The sequence below is a fragment of the Ascidia mentula genome, chromosome 7 (genome assembly GCF_947561715.1).
Source record: "Ascidia mentula chromosome 7, kaAscMent1.1, whole genome shotgun sequence".
Lineage (NCBI taxonomy): Eukaryota > Metazoa > Chordata > Ascidiacea > Phlebobranchia > Ascidiidae > Ascidia > Ascidia mentula.
In genome coordinates, this window is record NC_138572.1 from 3,121,577 (window position 1) to 3,141,076 (window position 19,500).

A 19,500-nucleotide genomic window follows, 5' to 3' on the forward strand; every position below is an offset into this window, starting at 1 on the left:
GCTGCGTGGTCTATTGCTACGCCGCGGGCTTACGGCATAGAGTACAACCTGACATGACAAAAATTCTTGTTGGAAGTATTAGAAATTTCCACAACAATGTATGAAGAAAATTACTATGAACTTGAATTGTTTTCGTCAGTTGTGTTATGTAGTAACGTGTTGCAAAATACTTGAATGTAATAAGGAAGCTTTAAATATCCTATGCTTAATACTTGAATGTAACATTGATTGACACCGCGATGTAGGTTCTTATATCCTTGCATCAAATGAATGCCGCATCCATACCCAGAGCTCAGCTAATCTCTCAATGTTAATGACATCTGCACGCATTTCGTATGGGAACATGTAATTACATGACGAAAAACTGACGTTGCAGCCTGATACGGCTGTGACTACAGCGGAACACAGTCACCAAAGCTTCATTAAACATGCCAACTGCATGGCTTTTTGGTGTTATTGATTGCGCCAATTATATTTATGAAGCACAGCTAATGCTAAACTGAGGTTACGCCAGCTTGGACCTTGGATCCGATAGTTTGGATGGTAAGCGCCAGTGTTGAGACTTTAAATATCACTGTCGCACGTTATCGAATAGAATGCCAACGTAGCGTACTGCACCGCGTCTCCACAGTCTCTAGAATGCCATCAACCAGGACTGGTCACAACACGCGCCACATTTAACGCAGTCTGGCTGCTTCCTTTATCGTATCGACACGTTCAAGGTAAAGACCAAGTTCCTTGTTTGAGCCTACATGTGCCCGTAATATCAAGGTTGGACACCCGCCAGTGGTAGCGACTCATCGACCGCAGAAAACAGAGGAAGTAGTGCCAGTTGCGGCGTCAGAACTCACAACAAATCGACGCGCCACACGACATCCCACTATAGTTTTCGCTGCAGGCTTGTCAAAGCAAAGGGCACGCGCCTTGAAAACCCGCCGATTACCAGAACAGAGAGTGCAATGCTGTAGACTGTACAGAGGTGATTGAACTGTTGTACATTATGTCGCTTTTAATTACCAACTAAAAATGCTGCGTGGGAGTAAGCTGAATGTACTGATAAACATACATGCTATTTTTTAGCCAACACCGACGAACAAACTCATCCTACATTTTTGCGAGACCTAAATCAGAATAATACATAGAGCTGTTACGAAGTTCTACCAAAACATCGCCCATCTGTCTCAAAACCATCGAAGCAAAGTCTGGGCATTCAGCACCTCTCACGCACTCACCGTAACGACTGACACGAACGTCGATGCGCCCCAACAATCGCTTTTTACGCAGCGCACAACGTATTTGCGCTGAACGCGTAGGAAAACCACGCTAGTAGCTTGGGAGCGTAGAAAAAGACAAAATGTCGCAAGAAGAGAGAAAGAGAGAGAGGGAGAGAGAGAGAGAGAGAGGAGGGCAGATGCCTTTTTCTCCGATTCTCTCACGTCGGAAAGTCTGCAGATGTGCTGAGAAATAATAAAACGTGCTGAATGGCGTGAGTACTACAACATCAGGAAGAAAGTGAATGCGTTTGGAGGTCGCAATTTTCCTTCAGCGTTAGTCTCAAACCAGACATGCGGACCCCGAATAAATTATTAATCTTCGAAAACAACAGATTCCCTTTTTGAAGATATAGGACCAAACGTATACTGTTCTAAGACGATTATCATTAACGTACCGCACACACAAAACATACACGACCCTCTGCAGACACCGCTGTGTAAGTTTTGAATTGAATGGGGGTGTATCACTTGTTTCCAAACACCTCCAGGACAATTAAATAAACCCTGTGAAACCACAACATTACCCGTGGAAAATTGTAAGATCTCGTTTTGATGATGTTTTCCGACTGTTGACTTTTCCAGTTGAACAGGAATAAATAGTGATGGCATCATCTCTGATCCGCCGTAACGGCACCGAAAGTACTGACTGCGAAAGTCTTCTGTATCCACAAAAAATACGTCACTGTGAACGCACAGTGATCCATAGTTAAAAAATCCGCGTTGAAATGAACACTATATAATTTTTTTGACCACAGCAGGATTTAAACCTAGGTCATTCTGTCCACGAATCCCGATCAGGTTTTCTTCTTGGTATCCGGGCGCTTGATAAAAGTGTAATGCACGTAACGACTTTCCAAACGACAAAAGATTTTTGTTTTTTAGACCTTGCAAGAAATTGAGTTAAAAGGGAGCATTCGCTATCCTCCGACACATCGTATACACAGAACCTTTCCACCAGAAAATCGATTTCAGAAAAACACAAAACATGTTTACGCCCCCAGTCGCATCACCGAAGCTTTTCTTTGCGTCGCCAAATTAATCGAATTAACCCCTCGTATTGGCGTCAGTAAGCCGAGAAACAACGGCTGCGTCGCAATCAATTTAAGCGTCCCTGAGTATTGAATGGCGTAGTCACAGCGTCGGAACGGGCTCACTTTGAGTCGCAGTGGGGACATAATTAAATTTGAGTTTGATTAAAATCTCGACCGCACAACGAACAAGTCGAACCAATCATTCGCCGGGTTTCAATAAGCGTGAAAGTGGCTGCAACCAATGAGCATACACCCCGAGCAGTGCAATGACGTCTTGACAGGCCGTCAAGCAACTGCTTGCGTCAAAGCGTCTGTATCGTCGGGTGTAGTCCAGCCATCCATAACCGGATTAGCGTTATTTGCGGTTCGCCTATGGCTCATTAATTAATCAAGTTGTGTTTGGGAATTCGTTCGGGGAGCAACCGGGTGCGAGACATTTACCCAATAAACGTAATGGTAAATGCGTATGCGTGAAACACAAAGTGTTATATATGTGTGCAATAAGAGTTATACGATTCATTGAGAGCTGCATACAGGGTGTACACACTGTTTCGACCTGTAAGGTCTCATCAGTGCAGCTGTTGAGTGGCAGTGTGCTAGGTTTTACACTAGCAGGCACACTGTTCACAAACTGTTGTAACCTTACCTTTAATTCCGGCGTACCTGCATTGAAAACTTATCGTCACTGAAGATAGGGACAAGTTAAATTCAAAACCAATACCGCTTCTATAGCAGACCAGTATACAGATGTATGTTTCACAACAAACCCACAAAGCATTTGAAAACTATAAAGCTATCGAATTACCGACCAGGCGAAATTCACCACTTCGCAAATATCGACCACATGGGAGCGGCCTTATAATGTCAGCAATAACTAACCTACGCACATCTGTTTATTATTGAGCCTTTGATGAGAGAAAGGAGCAAGGGGTGATTGAAAATGATCTCGAATAACTACATTGATCTGGTAATACATGTGAATCGTGTGGAATATGGTTTCAAGGCCACACTGATCAATTATAAACAAGATATAATCTTTGATCTACAAGCGAGATCATTGGCAAGCCAAGATCACATGGACTACGAATCATAACGTAAAGGACTGTGCCTTAAAATATAAAAAAATCTGTGCCTTTATAAAATAAGGATTTTTGAATAATACCCTGACGAGTTCAATAATGATTTTTGGTATAAGTTATGATTTCCTACACCTGAGCAAAAAGTCAAATACAGCTTAAGCTTCGATCGTACCTCTGCGAAATATCTCGTAGGGATATTTTGGCACAGTGGCCCTAAGTAAATCGCCCTGGTGCCAAACGTTCATCTGTCGCTTCACTTTTGACAACTTTCTGGCTTGGAAATCGATATCAAAACGCCTGTCGACAACATTCGGCGAAGACAGGACGAGCTTTGACTGGTTTTTGTGCTTTAATCGAGGAAGGCAATCGATTTTTCTGTCACGAATGACTTGGTTTAAAATGCAGGAAGGCCATTGACTTGCGACGTCTAATTGCACACGTGACTGATAAGTGGTCGCGTCTAATGTCATTAAAATACAGTGGGGCAATGCGTAAAGGATTTTGTGTCAAACAGAAAAACATCTAAGTAGTTAGTCTTGAAAAGGTGGCTTGAGAGATGCAGACAGAGTGCACAATGTTTCGACCTTTGAAGTCTCATCAGTGCAGTTGGTAATTGTGGCACAGGACTAGCTTTTAAACTTGCAGGCAGAGAATTCCACTTAGTTGTACCTTTCGGTGTGCACTCTTCAGCTCTCAATGAAAATTATGTCTTTTTTGCATGTAAAAGACCGAAATGTATGTTGAAAATCACAAACAGACGCTATCCGCAGATTTGGTTGGAATGCAGTGCTAATGGTCTTTATCGTTCTTCGATGCTAAGACCATAAATATATTTGCATGTACAACAATGACCTTTGTTTGAGCAATTGTAATTTTACGCTCGAGGGATGGGAAAGGCAAATATTACTTGTCGTGGCACTATGCCGCCCCCTGGCGACGAGTAATATAGGAGGTTTGTTTCAGTTGGGAAACTGACTGTGTGATACAAAGATAAATTGCGTCAGTATAATTTATTGCTTGTGGTTGGTTGCACCGAACAAACAATGTATATTTTTGGAGTCACCACAAGGTATAAAGTTAATATTTGCAATTTGAATGGTAAATGGAGAAACTGATGATGCCGTTTTAGGCGAAATATATTTTTCTCTAAATAAATCGATCTGAGCTGTTTGAAGATCGCTGTGTTTGGATTTTATTACATTATTATTGATACGGTGTGCGATCGACAGCCTGCCAGGGGCCTTTGGTTTTTTTGGATCCAGATTTGATTTACTAATCACATTGCAATTTGAATGTTTCGAAAAACTCTCAAATACTGCAAGCAAAGCGGACAAGGGACACGAGCACCAGACAGATGTTAAAAGAGTCAAACTTAACAGCCGTCGACGTGTCATCTTTCAAGGGTAATATTGTACAAGATGCCGGGAAAACACACAAATCCGCAATTGTTCGTATGTTGAAAACTCGTTTACGGCTCATTCCGAGTAGTAATGACTTCCCCGTGAGTCTCCAAGTTGGACCCGTAATTTCCTTGTTTGTTTTGTTCCTCGGCCGTGTACCTGAATACGTCCATCTCCCCGTCGCTGTCGATCGCAAAGGCGTCCACTGTGTCCCTACACAACCACCAAGATAATGACCAAGTAAGATTAAAGGGTAAAATAACGTCGAACGCGAGTGCAAAGCGTCTGGAGTTAAGTAGTCTAAATAAAAAAGCCAAAGCTAGAATGCTGTTCATCATAATGCTGGTAAACGTTTCGAACTTCGAACGCTTTAACCAATTCTTATACCATATTAGTGCGAATGAGTAAAAGCGAGCAGAACAGAATTTGGCAGTTAAATAAACACGACGCACACAATTATGTGCTTTTGATCTGGTAAATACAGAAGTATATGCAAGTTCCACTTTTGAAATCCCTGATTCGTCCTCGGAACATTGTTTAGATGAAAAATGTAATATACTGCGACAAAATCTTTACAAAAAGAGCAATGAAGGCAAACATTTGTAACAAGTTATGTCGGTCTGATATGGCTCTGATGGCGAGACGAATAAACACTTATCTAAATCTTCGGTAAAACGTATACATAATAAATGTAAAACAGTAAATCCGTTCGACTTACTCCATTGCTCTTCCGGGGGCGGGAGCTGTTATCTCTGATGTCAATAGACCCTGTTCAAGACCCTCTGAAAACTCTTTCTCTCTGAGCTTTATATATTTGTATAGCGTGGGAATGAAGTACACCTGTGAAATAAGGGTCATGGTAACATGTAGGCAAGTTTAGCGAAACCTTTTTTGTGTTTGAAATTCATGCAAGGCCAATATTCTTTCGGTTTATCTTTGACAAACATGCCTTATAATCCGTACTCATCAGAATGTTGCTATGCTTACTGTTGGTGTTTTTATACAGAACCGAAATCAACCGTAATTTTCGTATATTTTAACGCATAACGCCACTTAACACCATTATTTTTATCACGTACACCACTTATCGTATATTTTATAATGCCAAATACAAAGTACAGTTCGAAAGCACCCCTAACGCAAATAAAATAATACGTGTTTGGGTAACCTACACGTGTGCCAACATCTACTTACATTTATAGCAGCATAAACGCAAAACACGAGCCAGACCGACCATGAGATTGGAGCAAAATTGTTATGGACAAGCTTCTGGTTTCCGAAACCAAGGAAACACAATTGTAGGATGGTTTGCAAGAAAATCACCACCATGTAGACGTAGCCACAGAAACGTACATATTTGAGTGATCTCTGTGAGGAGGTTTTTGGCTTAGATAAAAAATCAACGCAAATGATTTTAATAATGACTTACAGATTCCACGGCAGTAAGCCAGATGATGCTGAACAAAAGGTTTGCACCCGGAATGGCCAAGCTTTTGTACATTGTGGGTACGACGTACTCCAGTACTATAGTGAGAGAAACAAAGTGTTTATTAATCCAGCAGTGAAAACTAAACTTGACATGTGTTAAATCACGCAACCTTTTGTTTCAGCAAACGGCTATTCTTTGAACATAATTTCCTCAATTTAATTCCTAATATTTGGAATTTCTTTTTATGTACCTCAGCAAAATTCATAGCAGTGGTGACATTAAATTTGGATAAAATCCTATTTTTCATTTTTTTCAGTCCATCATTATCTGTCAATGCGAAGGTTAGGTCTAAAGAGCAATCCAAACGTTGCTGCTGGGTTTCTTTTTGATGTAAGCTTTACGGGGTGGAAAAATACAATACTTACCGTATACTGCAATACACTTTTGACAATTCCGTGATTCTCCCTTGCATACGTCTTTTCCAACTCTTTTAACTGCAAACATTTTTATTGAAATTACGCAACGCGGCGTATTCCAGCATTGTACCATGATAACTTACAGTTAAAGCTCTCTTCGCAGGAGCATTGATCTGTCGTGACGCGTTTACCTTCAATTTCACATTCCGCCGAGAATTTCACTGTTGGAAAAGACCAGACAATTTGGTTGAATTTTTTAAACCTTGCCTTTAGGTATGAGTGACTTACAAGGGGCCCAAAAATGTCCTCGACAAGCAGGACAATCAAGCTCAATGTCAAAACTATATCAGCGGCTAAAGTGTAAGACCATAATTTTGTAATACTAGCACTATTGGTGAATAACTATAAGCTCAAGATTAACATTGCGGACATTGGAAATTTACGTTAAATTTCTTTTCCAAGAAGTTGTTTACCTGTTTTTGTTTCTGTTGAAGTCGGGAATTCTCCCGAACCCGCAAATTGTTCCAAAGTAGGGATTCTAAAGTAAATACCCTTTGAAGGAAGTGGGCTGTTTGGGGTAATTGGATTTAGTTTAAAATGAAGGAGGCATAGACACGGTATGTATCATACAAAAATAAATTATTTATGTGTGTTTTGCCTTACGGTGATGATGGGGTGTATTTTTCCAGTTCATCAATTTCTTTTATAAGTTCGTCAATAATGTGGTGTAGAGAGAAGACCATTAGACCAACATACAAGGAAGTAACCACCTGGAACATTCAAAATTCATTATGAATATATAGATCTAAAAGGTTTGTGGATTGTATTAGGATCAATTCACTTCAGATTTGTGTTAATGCAAAACCAATACAGTGCATATATTTTACTGTAGACCTGATTTGTTTCGTGGTACATAGAGATAGTTTTCATCACATTTCACTGGTGCATATTAAAAGCTTTTTATTGAAAAATAAAATTATTCTACTCACGAAATTAAACCATCCAATTACGGAGGCGCCGGTACGAACACTGCAACAGCAACAGAAACTTGTTCTTCCAGCGAAGCAACCTCTTGTCCGCGGTCGAACCATCTTTGTCTCAAATGTAGCTGAATAAAACTAAAATTTCACTGGAATGATATGCTGACAAGCACGGTATACATTCAGTTTACAGCAAGAAATACCCTGCCCTATATAGCGTACACGTTACCTTTGCTAAAAACTCTTATGGCGACCGATAACAAATGCTTTAACACACAGGCGTTGCAAATCAAAATAACTTTCGAAAATAAACCAAGCTGATTTGAAGCTTTTTTTCGTTACATAGGCCTACCTTCAAAGCTGGCAAAAATGACACTCAGAATTGTCACAAAACACTCCTGGCAAGTAACTGGTCCGTTATCAGTCGTTTATTACAGTATAATAAGGTGCCTGGCTTGCCGATACCACTGATTTGAACACGAAGTGCTGTTCCACATAAACGCACCCCCAGGCGGTTTATAATCATTTCTTGAAACTTTTTAATGCGAAATCGTGCTTTGTGTGTATGATTACGTGGCTGCACCTAGCGCTTACGTCAATTAATTGTCTAAGAAAGGTCGATTTTTAATTAACAAGGCACATTATTGAGCAAGACATTGTTGCAAAATCTGCACACCACATCAATGCAGCTTTACGTTCGACCCAATATATCATGTTATCAAACATAGAATAAGATTTCTATAGAAACTAAAATGGTGAATTCCTTGGTTGACGTTTTACGGTTAAAAAAACATGCATGCACAAAAAATGCCGACAAGTAGAATAACCCTTGGAATTTGTGCTAAAGGACAAATTACACTGAAAGAAAAAGTGTTTTGTGACAAGAGCCACCAGTGAGGATCGAACTCACGACCCCTAGTTTACAAGACTAGTGCTCTAACCACTGAGCTATGGCGGCGACGAAATGCACTTAGTCACTAAAGGGATTTTCAAAGGAGAAGTTGTGTTTTCGTGTCACCGTTTTGTGCTTTTGTTCCTTTGAAATGGCCAGCTTGCAGTTACAGTAGTTGAACTATGCGTCATTTTCTGCAATTAAATCCAATTTCATGTCTTTTAAACGAGAAGGAAATGACAATGCGTTGCTTCACTTGCTGAAGGTATGTATGTATTATGTACTGTACAGTACTTTGTCAATAACAAAATTGTAAAACACGGTAATGAAATATGCGTGGGGATGACGAATTATTGTACACTGTATATATTCCGTTTTAGAAGAGACGAATTGAGGAGTTAGGTACCGAAGACATTCCGGCGGATGAAGCTAAGAAATTAAGAGATGGACGTTTCACTTGTTTGGTCTGCAGTTCTGTTCACATTTTTGACACAATGTCGATTCTCATAGTTCACCGGAATTCCGCAAAGCATTTGAAAAGTAAGAACTAACAATATATCTTGGAAATGTTTGATGAGTTTTTAATATTGTGTAAAATTTCACTGCAGATTTAAAACACTTCGAAAAGCAAAAACAGTTCACCTTACAAGTGATAGATCAACGACTTGCTCACAATGTATGTAGGTTAATTAAACCCATTTAAAACTCACAAAAAATATTATGTGTCTTTATTTAGGATAAGGAAGAACACAAGCTTTTACAGAAAAAGAAGTCTATTTTGAGTGTGAATGAACTGCCTCTTCACCAACAAAAATACAAATTTAAGGCAAAAAAGATGCAACCAAAAATAAAGCTTCAGATGACAACAAGCCCACCGAAAACAGTAAAAGGAAAAATAATGCCAACAGAAATAACCTCTGGTGTGTATCCGATTATGTTATTTGGACACATATTTGTGGAACACACTGACTGTTAATTCTTATCTTTAGAAAGCAAAATCATTGATGCAAATAATCATATGCTGTGTATGGAAAAAGTTGGCAAGACTGTGAAAATACAGAACTTTGAGGTAATTTGCAATCATTTTATTGGACAAAAGAAAATAAAAAGAGGCAATTACATGCTCTTGGTTGTTGTAAAAAACAAACAGAATATTTGTTTGCAGAAATACCAGTTACAACAACAGTTAAGTACAGCAGAAAAACAAAAGATTATTGACGAGGAAATGCAAATGAGAAGGTCAGTTTGTAATGGATTTATGTATTCAAAAAAAACATTTGAACCTAAGTATTTGCATTTCATTTGTAGTACATTGTAGTAGTGTGTAAAAAACACAATGCTATGCTATTTTTGTAGTAAAATGTGTTGCTGTAAGTAATGCACAGTCCTATATTTTTGGTACATGCAGCTATAGACAAATAAATGACATTTTGCTCATTGATAGTCAAGGGTGGATTAAAAACAATGCTGGAAAGTGGATGAAAGACCCTGATGTGGAATTTGACTCCGATGAAAGTGATGAAAAACCACCATGACTTACAATGGGCAAATAGGCATTGTATGCTTTGCTTCCAATAGAATATTTCGGTATCTTGGATGATTGTGAGATTGTATGGCAAGGTTTTGATGTCCACCAATGTTTTTGTTTGGAATATCGACGTCGTGTCTTGAGGACACTGAACATTTTCAGAGTACTGTAAGATTTCCTATTGTTGACTCGAAGGGCAGGCACCGTACATGAAAAACAGAAAAAAAAGATATTGAAACATTCTTCACACAAAATCCGCATGTATTCGCGTGTGGTTCTTTCACACACGACGTAAGTACATCATACGTATACGTAGTAGGCCTCTATCCCACTGTCATTTCCCCGTTTTGTGTTATGTTTCATGGATCGTCGTTGCATTGAAAATGCGAAAATACAGTAATTGGTGAGGTCTTCGTTTCCTTCGGAGTTTCTGGGTCAATGCAAGTTTCACACAAACTGGGGTTACTATTGGGCGCGAATAGGAATTTATAGTTAACTGTTAAGATTACATCTACAAAAAATAGACTTAATTTCTTCAATGCGCCGTGACAAAATATAGACTGCAATACTAGTGCAACTTTTCTTCATTATTGGCCTACCGCGGCCTCAAAAATAGCGACAAAATTCCTCTACTTGATGCTGTGGGTAGTGGGCGTAACACCAACTGAGTTTCAGCCGAGCTTCCCCTTTCTCGAAAGCAGTTGTTTGCTAAATCTGCCACCTCCACCGCAGGTTATTTATGTTTGGATTGTGCTCAAAACTGCGGGGTTTCCATTAGTGGCAGATCATTTTCTTTCAGTCGAACGTTTGGCTTGCTTCGTGACTTATGGTAACTGATATGGCGGTAGCACCAGACAACCAAACAAATCACAATTTTACGTTTTAATGTGCTGAGAAAAAACAACTCTAGCCTTGGAACCGTTTCATGTCACTGTAAGGGAGACGATAATGTACCCACTAGGAAAGGCCGAAGATAACCTATCAAATGGGAAAACTACAGGTGCCGTTCATGTGTTATAGGTGAAGACCAAAATAACCTAATCCCTGACACGCAAAAGGCCTGCGGTGAACAGAATAAATACCCCAACCCGTCACAGCTGACTTTTAACCCCTGATTGATTTGTTTTCAGTTGCAAGAATTATTTAAAGACGCGAACCGAGGTTCAACTAAACGAAATTTAAGTCGGTCTTTTAAATTAAGAAGCAACTACCGTTCAGTTGGAACTTGTTTTATATATTTAGGCTAGCTTGAAAGCTATTTCTATACATAGAATTGTAATTCTATGTATAGGCTAAGATATTTTAGGGTTTCTCTAACGTAGGCTATGTGATATAGTCTGCACATGGCCACGAGCACAACAGAAAATTTAAAAGTTTACCATGGGTTATGGGACAAAATTTTGCACGTGGTATTATTAGTACGAGGGGATTCTGCGTGGGCGCGAGTCACTCATCCGTGAACGACCATACTACTTTCAGGTAAAAAAAGGCAGTTTGCATGCGAAACTCTCGCCGAAAATAACCTTGCAAATCAAACTTTAAACTGATTGGAACGGATTGCATGTTTAAAAAATAACTTCGTCTTTGTTTGGTGGAATTTTTCCCCTTCTACCGGCGAAGTTCAGCAAGCTCTTATTCCGCAAAAACAAAACTTTCCCATTATGTCGACGCAATAGTAAATGAAGCAAACTTTTGCAGAAATACCCAATTCGTGCATAACAAATCCTTTGTCTTTTGCACTGCTGCATGGAAAAAAACTTTACCAAAATTAACTTCATGACATTTAGGAGACTGTCAACAATGGCGCTATGTGCTGGGAGTTTTTGTTAAAATACACCCCGACATTTCCATAAAATTTCCCGGGATGCTTATCACAATTCGTAGTTACGCTAACATCCATTTTATTGCTTCGTCGGCGGGAAAAGTCCTCTGGATCTATGGCTAAAAATAATCGTGTTGCGAAAGTGTGTTGACGAACGCATTTTGATATGATTGTTTTTATGTGCCTGGTTGCCTCTTTCACACATAGATTTAAACTACACTTCATTGTATCGGTTCTTGTATTTGTGGTAAATATGAAAAATGACGTCAAACTAAAGACGAAAACAAACCAAAAGCTAGTTTATAGAGTGAGAATTGGTTGTTGTTTTTGTGGTAAAAATAAGTACAGGATTAACCAGCATTCAAAAAAAAAATTATGTAAGGCATATCCACAGTCTCAAAATTGATACGCTTTTGAGGGGTGTAGCAGTTCAAAAAGCAACAATACTTGTATTTGAATACACGGAACTTAAAATGCTGAATGTGCGTATACTGCAAAGTTATCGAAGATTTATATATACGCAGTGTAGCACATACGGTAAAATAAATATTGACAATTAACTCATACAGCACTCCTAGAAAAAACCCACAATATGAATCAATAGATATGTTTGCATTCGGTTTGTAATGTATCAGAAACATGGAATTATCGGATCCAAACTTCAGTCGCAATGTATCGACGTACGTACAGCCACAGGGGATTTCTCTACTTCGTGTTGATTCAAACATCGCTGACCGTGCTGCGATACAACACATTAACAGCTACGTTGACTGGAGCGTAGTTTAACTACATGGCGTGTCTCTATATACGTGAGTTAATGCATCCTTGCATAAGCAGTGTTAAATGTAGCTCGGAATCCCGTACGTAGAAGTTTGGGATCCTGGAAGCACAACCACATATGCACGTTAATGAATATACGCATTGGCACGTAAGCAAACAACACAACTAGTGACAGAGAACAAAAATAATGAAAGTTTGATCCAACATACATGAACATTTATTGCTTACGGGTTTCCATTCCTGGAATCAGTGTAATCGTAAATCAATATTATGCATATTTGGGAATTGTATCTGATTCGTGTTTCAAATGGCAATAAACAATCCTTCGTCAAGCGTAGTTTTACCTATAAGTGTTCACCGCTAAAAGGACCAGGCGCTTTCCCTTATTTCTAATGACTTTCTCATAACTTGTGGTGAAATCCTGTTTAAACGGTGGTGAAACTTTTGAAGGATTGAATCACTAATGGTATGCTGGGCATTCGGGGCTTGTCATATTAAAGAAAAATAGGATGGACAGCCTGTATGGGGCTGTTTTGACAAACCCTGGCATTTACAATATATCCAAGAGTATATATGTCTATAGGCCTAAATGGCAAAAAATGTTTTGTTTGATTTAGACAAAAGTAAGGGTGTTTTCCAAAAGTATTTTCCAAAAATAATTACTTGTCATTGACAATCTTCGAAAGTTAAATTGCAATTCTTACTGGATGATGCCACCTTCGCGACTGTATTACTCGTCCAATTGCCTAATAAGTCGATGCAAGCGGTGCAGGAAGTCGTACAACATCAAGAAAAAGTATGTTCAGTGACTATAAAAAATAATATATGTATACATATACATGTACGTAAGGTGGACATCGTCAGGGCCAGTTGCAACAGAATGGGGAATGACTCCTAGAATCAATTAACAAGTTCCTAGGACGGCATGCTTGATTTAGTCAACGCAAGCTTCACTAATGAGATCTAATGGGTCGAAATATCATGCACTATAATCATCTATCTCAAACGAGTTTAATTATGTTATGTTTGTAGCTTAACCATATAGGATGTATGCTATTTTTATCTGCACGGAAAATGTCTGTTTTAGACTGAAGAAATCACAATTACAGTCTCTAAATTCATTGTGTGGTAAAATTTTGACGATATTGAGGCAATTAAACTGCTTGTAGGCAGAAACCACATCAGTCAAATCTCTGATACTCTTCAGTGATACATCATTCTATAATAATAACCACTAAGTCGCTAACAGTATTCCTCTATGCTGATAGACAGCAAAGTGGGATTTATCCAGTGGAAAGTTATTTATAGTTTGTACACGACCTATAGTGGCCACAGATTAACGTGAGGTGGGTTTGCAATGGAAAACTCGGCAAAGGTTCCATTTCGACGTCACAAAAAGTCACCGGTTATACCAATATATTACATATAAGTACATGATGACGTAAGGAAATCACGTTCCTAAAATCCCACTTGGCTTTGAAAAAGCGGAACAAGTTTTATTGCGGAAAACAACGATAGCATCCTTGCGACATAAATCATCCATTCACGCACATTCTGGAAACTCTATACCACATATACGTTTCAGCTGGACACATGTATTCAGCCGAAGAAAGAAGGCGGCATGTGTTACTAGTTTTCACGCTTGAGTGACTCGCGTGAGATATACCAGTCGTAATGACGTCATTCCCGTTGAGCAATTCGTCGAACACCGAAAGCCTGCGGCTAAATTCGTCTGCATTGCGCGAGTGCGACACAAAGTTTGTATCGTGTGCCCCTCCTACGCACAGATGACCCTAAAGTATCTTTTGAATACATTTTACAAAATGCAAATATGACCTGGAAAATAGCAACGCCCTGTTAAACTTAAGTTAGTATTGAATAATATCCGTTGGCATCTGCACGTCTGTGGTAGCTTCCCTCAATGTGATCCATATTCACGCATACTATTTGCGTGGAAGCGCCGGTAAGCAGCCGAATACAATTGCATTCCCCGTTTCTATTTTGGAAAATTCTAAAAAGTTCACTGCAGTCGGAATCTACGTTGAAACAACCCGGTCTCGTACGTCAATCGATCACACGCAGATGTCGTAAGTGTGGCGCAAGCGGTAATTCCTGACCCCCGTGTGGGCGACGGGTTATAAGTACGGCGTGGCTCCGAAGATTCGTCAAAGTCCGTTAACTCTACAAGGCAGACAACGCAGTGATGGCTCGGCTACTTTTTTCGCTTTTCGCCGGTCTTGTATTCCTAGCGTCAGTAGACTGCCGACAACGAAAGAGAGAGGAGATGCGGAAGCAGTACAAGTGTATATCGAAACAGATCGATAATAAGTAAGTGAAAACATGGCGGACATTGAGTGCAATGGAAAATACTACTACACCGGGTCACAAAGTTTTTTTTCTATACTTGACCCACATATGAGTCTACGTAAAACAGAAATCTGTGCGAATTTTAATGATTAGGCGTGAACAGGGCCACCGCCTGTTATTTTTGGTTATACACTCGAGTTGAAATACTGCACAAAATCGTACGGTTAATATTCGCACAGATTTCTATCTCACATAGGCTTATATGTGGATCAAGTTTGGAAAACACTTTGTGACCCGGTGGAAAAGTATCTTCCGAGTGCAATTGTGTTGATTTATCTTTCTATTCAATATTAGTAAGTGTCTTTCATCAAAGCACAAACACTTTCACTGCGATTTTGCATCGTTTTTAATGCATCTTATTACAGTGCGATGCGTGATGAGAGTTAAACAAAACCCACAAAATTGACAGTACCTTTGTAAAAGAACAACTTTCGTCGTGGAGAAAACGTATTTCGTTAAAGTTTTCTTTTGCATTGAGTTTTTTTCCGACTTTAACGCCCATCTTTCTGTAATCCACAGAGCTGAATGTGAAACGATGTTGGGAAATCCCGTGCTGAAACGATCTGAGGGAGTTTTATCGGGGGCGACAGAGAGAGATCTAAAGAAGGCAAACAAACGATCACGACGTAAACCCAAATACTCATGTCCCACACATGGTTTACAACGCTTTAGGTACAATTCTACGGTAGCGGAACGAAGTCTGTCACCGTATGAAGACGTCATCACATACGACAAGCGCAGGTAAAGTCAGCGTAGTACTGCGAGAAAAAAAAGAGTTACTTTGAAATGTGTTTTGTAATGTACTGCGGGCTTGTGTGTGTTTCGGCTTATGCGATGGTTTAAATTAAAAATGTCTTACAAAAACAAAAATACGATAAATTTGGCTTTCACGATAAGTTTGGTTTGCACGATAAATTGATTTTCACGATAAGTTTGGTTTTCACGATAAATTTGGTTTTCACGGTACAACGAGGAGGGCGTCGTTACATTTGCTTTGTGTGTTTATATGCCTTTTCATAATCAATCATTATATGTTTAACGTAGGATTCCAAGTTACATCGTACAGAAGAGGTGTTTGTGCAAAGGCTGTATTAACCCGAAGAAGGAACAAGAAACGCACAGTTTAAAATCGGTTCCCGTTACTGTGCTGGTGGAGGTGTATCGAAAAAAGCGCAAAGCGAATGTTTACGTGAAGGCGAAAGAATCGATAGCGGTTGGCTGCACATGCGTTGTGCCGATAAATAAGACGTAATTTCTTGCGTCTCGAAGAATTTACTGTGTCTGTGAAGGTTTTTGTGAGTTTTTTGCAATTAACGTGCACGTTTCTTCACTATTTTATATTTTTTATCACTGCTGACCGCGTTTGTAGTATTTCGTGCAATACACATCTCTATTTATTTATGTAATTTGTTAGAATGTAGAATTGCTTCTTTCCGGTCGAAATGTACAGCCGCATAAACCGCGCAAGTGCTCAGATCATGTCAAAAATTGTCAAAGTATTTCCTTTTTCTGAATGCATTTAATGGTTGCGCTGCAACCGTTTTTCGTAAAAAAATAATTTGTCGGTAGGGTGCGCTAAAGATCTAAGTTGGAAAATCACCACCAAATAGAAGAACCAGAGTTGCAGGGTTGAGGTAAATGCTGTCTATACAATAAGAAACAGTGTGTTTACGCCAATAACAGAAAACAAAGTTTGCACAAATCTATAAAAATCAGAAATGCATAAACAGCAGCGAAATCAAAACAAATCCTCCAGCGCGTTTATACTACACAATACATTGCGTCATTGTGGATAAAACGTTGTTCGACGTGCAGCTACGTTTACAGTATCCGGTTTGAAACTTTAGGCGACTTTTGTAGTTACATGGCCTTACTGCATTGTTTGGTTGACAAGATATAATGCAGGAAGTCATATGATACCAAGCACGTATGTGTATGAATGCAACGAATGATTGCCAATTGCCGCACACATAAATTAATTTGATCTTAGAGATTTCCCCGAAGCTCGAAGTAACCGCAGGGTAAAATTTTCACTTATAAATTTCCAATTGAAAATTTTTGCCCTGTAGAAACGGAGAACGCAACTAGTAATTTTTTAGAGGGGAAACTGAACTGGAACATCCGCCATATTGTACAGTCCCGATCGGTAGAAGGACGACATTAGAACGGGTTGGAAAACAAAGGGGGAAGGACGGAAAGGGGATTTTCCTACAGTAGGAGTACGTCATTATGATGGCCGGGCATTTGCTTGAAGAGCGAAGCTGAGTGGCCGCATGATCTAAAAATAGCTCACTGTGAATCAGCCGCTTAACAACAGACCACGCTGCTTTGGGATTTATCTGGCCAATAATGCATCAACTTTAAGACATTACATTTGTAAAACAAGATGAATTTTGTGTATTCAAATGCATGTTCCTGTTGTTTACAATCTCGTAGTGTATCGTTGTATGTTTGTCCATGGTAAAGCAAGATGTCACATATGACGTCGGCCTCTAACTAATGAACAAAGAAATGCCACTCTAATAACAACAAATGAGTTACATATGTCCCATAATGACCATTTTGCAATTCTCTACAATTTGGTCAGCCACACACAAAATTCTCGGGCCCAACAGAGATACCCAATCGATCTATCGGTCAGTTTAATAGTTCACCATTAAGGAAATACCCACAGACCGTGTAAGTGTTTGTGACAGATGTCTGTTGCAATTTCGATTTTGGCTGAAGATACCAACACGTTTCACATGCCCCGAAAGTGATTTTACCGAAAGCAGAACACACTTCAATGCGTAGTTTATTATTGGTTTAAAACGTGCAGAATTGTCACGACAGCAAACATTTTGTTTGATTGGCTGCTCAACATAAACAACATGCAGATTTAGTAAGACTATTTTCGAAACACTAAGCAACACAATAGGCACTCTGACGGTTAAAGAACAGCAAAATACAGTAGACTGTAATATACTTCCTCAAGCAAAAGTGTTTCCGCTAAAGTTAGATGATGCATTAAAATTTGTTGGAAAGGCGTTTCGTGCAGTCGAACAAATATAAATTCCGTGCAAATATATAAGAATAAAGGTATATGTAAAAAAATTGACGACCGCCATTACAGCAGGCACAGCAAGAGCAGGAATTTAAAACAAACTAATAATCTCCAACCATCACAGGGAAATAAATAAATAGTATATAAAAAAATATGTCAAACCTATGGTTTTTGTTTTCAACTAACACTTTTACCCGCTGAATGTGATAGGAAAAATACAAGTACAGCCTACCGTGACTGTTTCTTTACTACGCACCAATATGTTCGCGGTGTTGCGTTTGTAAACGTCGATTGTAGTGGTAAGTGGCACAGAAAACATCGTCTTCGTCTCTTTCAAGGTTTGTGGACTGATACAACCTTTGCATAAGCAGCGGGCTTGTGGGATATCTTTGGGTATCCTGTTGATTGAAATTGCGTTTACCGAATTAGCAAATGAACAGATTTAAGTCAAAAGCTCGCAAGTGTGAAAGTAGGTATAAGTCATACGTTGTTCAAAATACATACACAAGTTTTAAACTTGAATAAATCTGTAAATTACCTGTTTGGATTGTGGTCGACTGTTATCTCATACGGTGAAAGGCTTCTCAACCCGTCGGGCAAATTATCTTGGAGCAAATAATTTCCTTCATAACTCGGGCACTTTGAGTTGTCAGTTTCCGCAAACTGTGGAGTTTGGTCCTGTGGCGTTCTTCGTGAAATTCGGTGGGATTTCACCGGAAGCGCATTTCCCGAAAGAAATTGGCAATCCGCTCTGAAACAAAACCAAATCCACGTAAATACCACGATTATGCTAATTTTCTAACAAATAGTTGTGGATAACAGTTGCACAGTCGCTATTGAATGTAATCTATCTTTCAATATTATATGATTACATTATGCTTACTTGTTGCGAACATGCCTGCAATTGTACAAGTTTCGCAGTTGCTCATGCTTGTTGGACGGTGCCAACCTTTTCTTAATTGATTTTGACGAGACCTGCCCAATTACAACCCAGGCTACACAAAGAAATCCAACCAAAGTTTTAAGGGGAGCCATCCTTCTCGTATCAATTTCTGATGAAAAGTTTCTTTTGTAAATCCAACTTCTGTTCTCTTGTATGCAAGCTTGCTGTAACCCGGAGAACCTGATTTTGTATTCAGATGATTGTTCGATTCGTCTTATATAACCCACAATTCCGCACTCACATGTTTCTAGCGAACCCTCGCACAATTTCCATTCTGACGTAATCTTTTGGTCATTCCAGTCACACACATACACGTGTCTCCTGATTTTGCATGTAGTGTTGGTGACGTAATTTTGTATGCAACGTCATTTAGCTCCGGAGCGTGGCGGCGTGTTTCTCCATTGCGTGCGGACCAAAGCGAATTCCGGTGCTCAAATATACTACCTTAAAGACATCACATTTACAGCGTAAGATGGCCGAGACGCATTTGTCTGTTGATACTTAATTGCTGAGCGT

At 39.4% G+C, this 19,500-nt stretch overlaps 3 protein-coding genes and 1 non-coding gene across 4 annotated transcripts; 2 read left to right on the forward strand and 2 right to left on the reverse strand.

The window, feature by feature from the left end:
- Positions 1–4,486: 4,486 nt before the first annotated feature.
- LOC145908794 (uncharacterized) lies at positions 4,487–8,070 on the reverse strand. Its single transcript, XM_082996126.1, has 10 exons — positions 7,962–8,070; positions 7,619–7,737; positions 7,293–7,399; positions 7,103–7,167; positions 6,773–6,850; positions 6,639–6,707; positions 6,214–6,308; positions 5,979–6,152; positions 5,503–5,624; positions 4,487–4,997 (listed from the first exon to the last, which is right to left on the reverse strand). The coding sequence occupies exons 2-10, from the start codon at positions 7,718–7,720 to the stop codon at positions 4,853–4,855; spliced, it is 957 nt and encodes a 318-aa protein (XP_082852252.1). The 5' UTR covers positions 7,721–7,737; positions 7,962–8,070; the 3' UTR covers positions 4,487–4,852.
- A 424-nt stretch (positions 8,071–8,494) lies between these two features.
- Positions 8,495–8,567, reverse strand: Trnat-ugu (transfer RNA threonine (anticodon UGU)). The gene has a single exon. It is a non-coding gene; the product is annotated as a tRNA-Thr (tRNA).
- A 30-nt stretch (positions 8,568–8,597) lies between these two features.
- On the forward strand, positions 8,598–10,443 carry LOC145908712 (sodium channel modifier 1-like). Its single transcript, XM_082996035.1, has 7 exons — positions 8,598–8,766; positions 8,882–9,041; positions 9,110–9,177; positions 9,238–9,421; positions 9,491–9,570; positions 9,667–9,740; positions 9,946–10,443. Exons 1-7 carry the CDS (start codon positions 8,716–8,718, stop codon positions 10,034–10,036), a joined length of 708 nt encoding a protein of 235 aa, XP_082852161.1. The 5' UTR covers positions 8,598–8,715; the 3' UTR covers positions 10,037–10,443.
- A 4,370-nt stretch (positions 10,444–14,813) lies between these two features.
- On the forward strand, positions 14,814–16,258 carry LOC145909248 (interleukin-17D-like). Its single transcript, XM_082996586.1, has 3 exons — positions 14,814–14,959; positions 15,518–15,739; positions 16,043–16,258. Exons 1-3 carry the CDS (start codon positions 14,835–14,837, stop codon positions 16,248–16,250), a joined length of 555 nt encoding a protein of 184 aa, XP_082852712.1. The 5' UTR covers positions 14,814–14,834; the 3' UTR covers positions 16,251–16,258.
- Positions 16,259–19,500: the final 3,242 nt, after the last annotated feature.

What these genes read in the sequence shown, in the direction of transcription:
- LOC145908712 (XM_082996035.1), top strand. Translation starts at nt 8,716, where the DNA reads ATGTCTTTTAAACGAGAAGGAAATGACAATGCGTTGCTTCACTTGCTG. An exon ending in TTCCGCAAAGCATTTGAAAA is followed by an intron (nt 9,042 to 9,109) that starts GTAAGAACTAAC and finishes ATTTCACTGCAG; the next exon opens with ATTTAAAACACTTCGAAAAG. An exon ending in TGAAAATACAGAACTTTGAG is followed by an intron (nt 9,571 to 9,666) that starts GTAATTTGCAAT and finishes ATTTGTTTGCAG; the next exon opens with AAATACCAGTTACAACAACA.
- LOC145909248 (XM_082996586.1), top strand. Translation starts at nt 14,835, where the DNA reads ATGGCTCGGCTACTTTTTTCGCTTTTCGCCGGTCTTGTATTCCTAGCG. An exon ending in TCGAAACAGATCGATAATAA is followed by an intron (nt 14,960 to 15,517) that starts GTAAGTGAAAAC and finishes TGTAATCCACAG; the next exon opens with AGCTGAATGTGAAACGATGT. An exon ending in ATCACATACGACAAGCGCAG is followed by an intron (nt 15,740 to 16,042) that starts GTAAAGTCAGCG and finishes TGTTTAACGTAG; the next exon opens with GATTCCAAGTTACATCGTAC.
- LOC145908794 (XM_082996126.1), bottom strand. Translation starts at nt 7,720, where the DNA reads ATGGTTCGACCGCGGACAAGAGGTTGCTTCGCTGGAAGAACAAGTTTC. An exon ending in TAATTGGATGGTTTAATTTC is followed by an intron (nt 7,400 to 7,618) that starts GTGAGTAGAATA and finishes TGAATGTTCCAG; the next exon opens with GTGGTTACTTCCTTGTATGT. An exon ending in TTCAACAGAAACAAAAACAG is followed by an intron (nt 6,851 to 7,102) that starts GTAAACAACTTC and finishes CTTTTCCAACAG; the next exon opens with TGAAATTCTCGGCGGAATGT.